Source organism: Oncorhynchus tshawytscha, linkage group LG07 (assembly GCF_018296145.1).
Source record: "Oncorhynchus tshawytscha isolate Ot180627B linkage group LG07, Otsh_v2.0, whole genome shotgun sequence".
Lineage (NCBI taxonomy): Eukaryota > Metazoa > Chordata > Actinopteri > Salmoniformes > Salmonidae > Oncorhynchus > Oncorhynchus tshawytscha.
The window spans coordinates 65,865,926-65,874,565 of NC_056435.1; the positions used below are offsets into that span (position 1 = coordinate 65,865,926).

Consider the following 8,640-nt stretch of genomic DNA (forward strand, 5'->3'; position numbering starts at 1 on the left):
CTTTAAGACTTTTACTCAGGTAGTATTATACCCAATGACTCACGTTTACTTGAGTCATTTTCTGTTGTAGGTATCTTTACTTTTACTCAAGTACGACAAGTGGCTACTTTTCCCACCACTACTGCTTCTGTGTTTGAGGCTGGAGAAGACAATGTTATTAACTGTCTGTCTTCTGCGCACATCAAGTATCACCATCATCTATCAAAACACAGAGGTGAGTCCAGCTTTGGTATTAGTTGCCCTCATCACCTTCACACACACACACACACACACACACACACACACACACACACACACACACACACACACACACACACACACACACACACACACACACACACACACACACACACACACACACACACACACACACACACACACACGCACACACCACACACACACACACACAAAGCCCGACATTGTCTCACCTTAGCTCCCGGGGCCCCTGTTGTTACGAAGGAAGAGAGGGATGAAAGGAGATAGAGAGAAAGAGATGGATGTTAAAATAATGCTGGAGACAAAACCCACTAGGTCTGTCCTCCCTCACTGCCAGTCAGACAGACAGACTACAGGGAACCAGTATTGTTTCATAACCTCAACTACTGAATTCTAAGTCTGCATCCCAAATGGTACCCTATTCCCATAGGGCTCCGGTCAAAAGTAGTGCACTATATAGGGATCGGGGTGCCATTTGAGTCGCAGAAGAATGGAATAGCGTTGGCAGACCACCACCAAATAACAGTGTAGATACCCATAGAACCAAAGAACCCATGAGGATTCAGGCAACGTGTTGGTTGAAGCACCATCTCAGGAGATAAAAGCAGGGGACCGAAGCAAAGCAGGGGAGGGCCAGGGAGGGAGGGAGGGAGGGAGGGAGGGAGGGAGGGAGGGAGGGAGGGAGGGAGGGAGGGAGGGAGGGAGGGAGGGAGGGAGGGAGGGAGGGAGGGAGGGAGGGAGGGAGGGGTAATATAGAGCAAGATAAAAATAAACTGTAGTTTCCTTGCCATAAGTTACCTTGCCATAAGTTACTTAGCCATAAGTTACTTAGCAATAAGTTACCTTGTCATAAGTTACCTTGTCATAAGTTACTTTGCCATAAGTTACTTAGCCATAAGTTACTTAGCAATAATTTACCTTGGCATAAGTTACTTAGCCATAAGTTACCTTGACATAAGTTACCTTGACATAAGTGACTTAGCCATAAGTTACCTTGACATAAGTTACCTTGACATAAGTTACCTAGCCATAAGTTGCATGGCTAGTGTTAGCATCTTTCTGCAGTAATTGCTTACAGTATGTCAAAAATACAGTACTTAAATACAGTACAGTTGGAAAGGCAATAGCAGAAGTTAACTTGCCTTTTAGTCTGTTGATATTAAAATGAATGACAGAAAGCCCTAAATTAATATCATATTGTATCAAGTAAAATAAAGCATCAATCATTATGTATCATGATTAAAGCATGATAAAGCATGTATAAAATTGCAATTTTCTTCAGACGACACTTCTGATTTCAAAGATGCTCTTCAAATGCATTTGATGACAAAACTTTGAATGCTCAGTTCAGATCAAAAGAGCTGAGACGAATGCAAATTATGGCCACATCTTTTTTCAATTCCATCTCAAAACAGGCCCCTTATTGTTAGGATATTAACCCAGGATGTAAACCCTGCCAGTCTCTAGATGCAGCAGAATTAATGCTATTGTTGTCCCAGAGGGTTATAGCCCTGCTCCACCTACCATAGACCCTGTCACTTCTCTCTCTCTCTCTCTCACCTCTCTCTCTCTCTCTCTCTCTCTCTCTCTCTCTCTCTCTCTCTCTCTCTCACCTCTCTCTCTCTCTCCCCCTCTTTCGCCCCTCCCCCCCCCCTCTCTCTCCCCTCCTCTCTCTTTCTCTCCCTCTAACCACCTTTCATAGACCATATCGCTCTCTCACTCCCTCTCTCTCTCTCTCACTCCTCCTCTCTCTGTAAAATCATATTAGCTGGATTCTGTGTGGAGAGAGAGTCTGCAGCAGTAGTCAGTATACTAGGCCATGTCTGTTAAAGTGAGGTATTTCTGTAATGACTCCCACATGTCTTCGTGATACTGGGGATGGTAGACTGGCTGAAGTAATATCCAAACAAGAGGAGGCCTAAGGTGAGCTGAACCAACTGTGGAAAAATAACATTGAATCTTTGAAATAAATCATACAGAAGTGTCATTCTGATTTTGTTATTGTAGTTTTTTTTCTTCATTTGTTTTTAGGACAAGAACAGCATATAGGGCCAAATGATGACATTATATAGGGCCAAATGATGACATTATATAGGGCCAAATGATGACATTATATAGGGCCAAATGATGACATTATATAGGGTCAGGTGATGACATTATATAGGGTCAGGTGATGACATTATATAGGGCCAAATGATGACATTATATAGGGCCAAATGATGACATTATATAGGGCCAAATGATGACATTATATAGGGTCAGGTGATGACATTATATAGGGTCAGGTGATGACATTATATAGGGTCAGGTGATGACATTATATAGGGCCAAATGATGACATTATATAGGGCCAGGTGATGACATTATATAGGGTCAGGTGATGACATTATATAGGGTCAGGTGATGACATTATATAGGGTCAGGTGATGACATTATATAGGGCCAAATGATGACATTATATAGGGTCAAATGATGACATTATATAGGGTCAGGTGATGACATTATATAGGGTCAAATGATGACATTATATAGGGTCAGGTGATGACATTATATAGGGCCAAATGATGACATTATATAGGGTCAGGTGATGACATTATATAGGGTCAGGTGATGACATTATATAGGGCCAAATTATGACATTATATAGGGTCAGGTGATGACATTATATAGGGCCAAATGATGACATTATATAGGGTCAGGTGATGACATTATATAGGGCCAAATGATGACATTATATAGGGCCAAATGATGACATTATATAGGGCCAAATTATGACATTATATAGGGCCAAATGATGACATTATATAGGGCCAAATGATGACGTTATATAGGGCCAAATGATGACATTATATAGGGTCAGGTGATGACATTATATAGGGCCAAATTATGACATTATACAGGGCCAAATGATGACATTATATAGGGCCAAATGATGACATTATATATGGCCAAATTATGACATTATATAGGGCCAAATGATGACATTATATAGGGCCAAATGATGACATTATATAGATGGCCAAATGATGACATTATATAGGGCCAAATGATGACATTATATAGGGCCAAATGATGACATTATATAGGGTCAGGTGATGACATTATATAGGGCCAAATGATGACATTATATAGGGCCAACATCAATGACATTATATAGGGTCAGGTGATGACATTATATAGGGCCAACATCAATGACATTATATAGGGCCAAATGATGACATTATATAGGGCCAAAATCAATGACATTATATAGGGTCAGGTGATGACATTATATATGGTCAGATGATGACATTCTAAGTCATAGCAACAGATCGAGGTACAGGTCTACAGTATTAGCCATCCTTATTCCTTATGCTGTTTCTCTCCCAAAAGTAACAATATGAATTCCACAGACAGACAGTAATTTATTTATGTGTGATAAGTAAATAAATAAATTACGACCACTTGGGGGGGCTTCCCCGTCCCGCACGCAGATGGGGCAACACTCTCCGAATGGGATCTCAGGTTTGGGGCAGTCTTTAATCTCCTCGCAGATTATTTCATCACACAGGACAGTTCCCGTGTCGCACACACAAATACGACACGGCTCTGGTTTCCATACGTCCTTGTCACTATAGCGCTGTCCGTCCTGCATACAGCTGCCTAGGTCCTCTATGAGTGTGTGTGTGTGTGTGTGTGTGTGTGTGTGTGTGTGTGTGTGTGTGTGTGTGTGTGTGTGTGTGTGTGTGTGTGTGTGTGTGTGTGTGTGTGTGTGTGTGTGTGTTTGTGTGTGTGTGAGTGTGTGTGTGTGTGTGTGTGGTAGGAAGAGAGACAGTAATGCATCACTCATCAATCACCCAAGCACCTAGGGATAAAATGTGAGTTAATCAAATTGTATTTGTCACCTTACCGTGAAATGCTTACTTACAAGCTCTTAACCAACAATGCAGTTCAAGAAATAGAGTTAGTGGTTTTACATTACACAACAGCATGTATAACAGACAACAGACTGAGCAAGACCAAAAACAAAGAAAATCCATTATTTAAAACTATTTGCACCTTTACTTGGTCATAGAACCACCATGTTCCAGGTCAACGTCATCACTTTTAAAAACATCAGTTGATTCAAAGGCACACAGACACGTTCACCTATAGGTCCATCAACCACTAGGGGGAAGCACCAACTCACAAAACAGCTGGAGTGCTCCACTTCCCTGCTGTGATATCTGTCTTCAAGAACGTCCTGGGAAGTGTCTCAATCATTTTGGATCAGTGGACCATGTCTCGTGCCTGAACCTCTCCCCTCTAATTGACTATTTAAGGTAAATATAACTGATAATATCCTACAGAGACTAAGACATTGAAAACACAGGCCTAGGCTACTGCACATGAAACACACAATTTTGTTCCCTTATGTAAAAGTTATAGGCGGAAATTACGTTCTCACCTGAAGCGACGATTGACAAAGTTCTCACCTACACTCAGAAATAAGGGTTCCAAAAGTGTTCTCTGCCTGTCCCCACAGGAGAACCCTTTATGGTTACAGGTACAGTAGAACCCTTTTGGGTTCCATGTAGAACCCTCTTGTAGGCCAATCAGGCCATTCCATTAGGCATGGAATGTACTGTATGTACAGTAGATATTTTTTTACCTTTAAAGGCGTGGGGCCTGGTCAGCTCTTGGTAACCCAATGGACCTGAGTAGGCCATGAATGAGGCTATTTCTTAAAGGGACAGAGAGGGCAATTCACAAGCTACTGCCTTGTACAAACAAAACACAGGGCCCTTTAAACACCCACCTGGAAGCCATAACTGCCTCGTCAGATGCCAGTTCAAACACGTCAAGGAATGGAGAAAGGACACCTTTCATTCACATACCTGTTGGCCTACTTGATATTGGTTTCTAAGAGGTTAATTAATATCTAAGAGGTCAATTGTGCATCACAGGCTCAAATGTAAGTCCTATTGAAGCTCTGATTAATCAAAATGTTCAATATCTGTAGAAAAACATTTCAATAAAGAATCTATTCTAGTCTGTTCTATTCTGTTCTAATTTATTATATTTGGCCTTAATGAATGCATGGGACAAGTGGTAATCATAAACTACGGTTCTTTATTGAAAACATATGGAACTAATCTGTGCTGCACTCTTCAGGGGTTGGCTACAGCCAACTGTTTCCTCTAGGAAGAGAAAAATGGAGGATGGACCATGTTAAAGTGAAGACGGGTGTGTGGCAGAGGAGGATATTGGACTTAAAGGAATTCCACACTAACAAAATATATATTTTGGTATTTGTTTCATTAGTCCATTGTTGATACAGTCCCAAAATGTTTTGCATCAGTTTGGGACTGTATCAACAATGGACTAATGAATCAAATATCAAAAGATAGTTTTTGGGGTGGAGTTTATGTTTAAACTGTGCTTCCCAGCTGAATTAGTTAATTGAAACGTGCCGGTGGACTATAGGATACCTCCACAGCCATCCAACCTTCCATGTGCCTCTCCTTCATGGCATGGGGATATAGGTAGGCCTGCATCTCAAATGGCACTCGAGTCCTTATTTAGGGTACTACTTTTGACCAGGGCCCAACACCCTATTGACTATTTCCTGCACTACGTTTGACCACTAAATAGGGAACAGTGTGCAATCGAAACCCACCATTGATTTACCTCCTCACTCCGCTCAGCTCTCTCCACATAGGCCTATCATTCCATGGCACGGACAGGGACTGAGAGGTGAAGGTAGAGCTTTGACCTCCTCCACCTTACAGTGACTTGATGCCAACCAGGTACTTGGAGCTACTGCTCCCATTTGAGCCTGTTAGTCTTGCGGACTCTAGCCGCTCTGAACTCTTTAGGACTTCCTAGCACGTCCAAGTCAGGCGCTTTTCCTCCAGTAGCTCTCTCCCTCTCTCTCCCTCTCTCTCCCTCTCTCAGCAGAACAACAACTTGCATTATATTCCAGGGGTCTCAGTCTTCTCCGAGAGGTTAACTTGACTGTCTCATGTTTTTTGGGGGGCCAACACATTTTTCCTTTTCTCTTTCTATATTTTTCAAACCACTACCATATCCTCTCTGATTCAGAGGGGTTGGGTTAAATGCAGAAGACACATTTCAGTTGAATGCATTCAGTTGTACAACTGACTAGGTATCCCCCCTTTCCTTTCCTTTCCTTTCCCCCTCTCCTCTCTGCTACTCTACTATTGTCATTGTGTTGCCTTATTTCGTCTGATCTCTTACCATGAAACAATGTGCCTTAGTTGAAAAAATACTAACAAACCTTCTCTCTATTTAATTATATTGTTTTCCAGTAGTCCTCGTACCAGACTATCGGTCGTTCTCCCTCTTACTGTCACTGCCGTTGGCTGGGTTATTCCTCGATCAAAATCTGCTGAAATACATTTTGTACATATATGCGCGAATTGAATGTGAGGTTGGCCTGCTCGATCACACCGATAGCGTTTTGGGTTTTTTCCAATGTATGCATCAAATTGTATCCGTAGACTTGATAGAAATAGCAGTAAAATGTGAAGATCGAACTTTTGTTGCAGACATATGTAGTACAAATGTTGTAATAGATAATACTTTTTATTTATTTATTTTTTACATCAGAACGTATTAACAGAGTATTTATGCCCTACCCATTCGGTCTGATCGACGCGTTAATCTAGGAACCAGATGGAAACACTAAAATCATATGGATGGATCATTATTCCTGGCCTCCGTCCACCATCATATTCTCTCAACTTAATCGATTGAATTTATTGCAAAGCCAGACACATCTCAATAACGCTTCGTCAATGTGGCCAATGTTATAGGGATGGATTTAAGTGGGGTTTCGAGTGGCATAGAATCAGGATTTCAGAATATCAGGGCCTTGTGTACGAGTATGGGCATTTTATGGCGAGGCTGGTTGGGATATTCATATAATAATTCGCAGGTTTTGGCATAGAAAGATATTCGATATAGTCCAGCATACCGCTTCAACACGCCTGGATTCGCCTTGGTGCTCTCTGAGAGCAAAGGAATGTTAACGCGTTTTCACCCAAAGGCCTTTAAGCCGGAGCACTTTTGCTTCGTTTCAAAATGAATGAAGTTGGTGTCACATTTAAAAAATAATCTCTGTCAAAGCGCTTTTGGAATGTCTCCAAAGTACCCGCAGGTGTCCGGTCCAGCAGCAGCGCAACTCGTCAGAGTTCACGGCTCGACATATGTGGCATATAGTGGAATTTCCGTAGAATTGATCTGTTTTTGCAATCACTCTCGTACTGAACGTACAATCAGTGACACGTTTTTAGAATGTCCAATAACCCAGAGTTTTAGACAGCACATTATTCAATCATATTACTTTATTGCACTTGAACCAACAAAATGAAAACTGTCAGCAACTCAAGATTGAGTCCATCACTTTTACGCAAATCGTTGAAATTCTATTGATCTTTGATATTGAAAATTGGTTAAAATAGTAATTATGCTCCCCAAACACCTTTCCTTTATCCATCCACCTTTTCGTGGCGCGGTGGAATGGGAATAATTGCGTTTACCCCACGCTTAACCGTGAATATACAGATCCTACAACGACATCGCCTCAAGCAGAAAAACAATTAACAACAATTACAAATCAAATAAATATCATATCCACAATGGACAAGTATCCCAAATATATGCGACTTATTGCCAGGGATTTACGAAACTTTCCCCACAAGTAAAGTTATAAACGTCCTCAAACGTTGCATTTGACATTCTGTTTCAGTTAATTTAGCATTTCAATAAATTCCACTCGCTTTCTTTCAAATACATTTTTTAGAGAAAAAAAACTGCCACTTACGGTCTTCTTCCTGACATTTGACAACTGCTAATAGAACGACTTGAGTTGCTACAAGTAGCAGTACAGTCCTCGAATCCACAAAGCTGAACATGTCTAAATATTAGACATGCAGTGCCTTTGGGGGAGAAGCAGAAGAACGGACGAAGTTGGTGGACGGAGACTTCTCTCTCTTTTTTTGTGTTTCAAGTTACAGAGCCGAACCATACATTCAACCACCTTCCAAAAAACGATGGGGAAGCCAGACCCAGACCCCTGCAGAAACGTAGTACCGGCACGCGTCAGATCAGGCACTGCAGTTTTATGTGTCAGTTGCCTTCAATGAATCTTTGTATATTCCCAAATATCAGTCCAGCCCCTTACCCCCAGTCAAGCTGAAATCCGAGCCCCCTTCCCTCCCATTCTGTCTGTCCTGAAGTACTATTATTCCACCCGGCTCAGACCCCTCCTTCTTCCATGTGCTACTGAAAAGGGGTACCCAAAAAGTGAGGAAAAAAAATCTATCCAACTGGTCTGGCTCCCCTCCCCCTCGCACAGTTCCGCTATATGCATACACTGAAAGGTGCTCGCTGTTCAGTGTGAGCGTGGTGCGACTACACATAAATGCATAGATTTAGCCG

General features: G+C 41.7%; 1 protein-coding gene across 2 annotated transcripts in view; it reads right to left on the bottom strand.

The window, feature by feature from the left end:
* LOC112240032 (collagen alpha-1(II) chain) overlaps nucleotides 1–8,336 on the bottom strand; it is an 85,718-nt gene extending 77,382 nt beyond the window's left edge. The window contains exons 1-3 of one of the 2 annotated variants that reach the window (XM_042324832.1): nucleotides 8,024–8,336; nucleotides 3,658–3,867; nucleotides 429–445 (exon numbers count right to left, since the gene is read on the bottom strand). In XM_042324832.1, the coding sequence (XP_042180766.1) occupies nucleotides 429–445; nucleotides 3,658–3,867; nucleotides 8,024–8,114 (318 nt within the window). In that variant the 5' untranslated portion in view covers nucleotides 8,115–8,336. The remainder of the gene's footprint in view (nucleotides 1–428; nucleotides 446–3,657; nucleotides 3,868–8,023) is intronic. The other variant, XM_042324833.1, reaches the window with a different exon arrangement.
* Nucleotides 8,337–8,640: the final 304 nt, after the last annotated feature.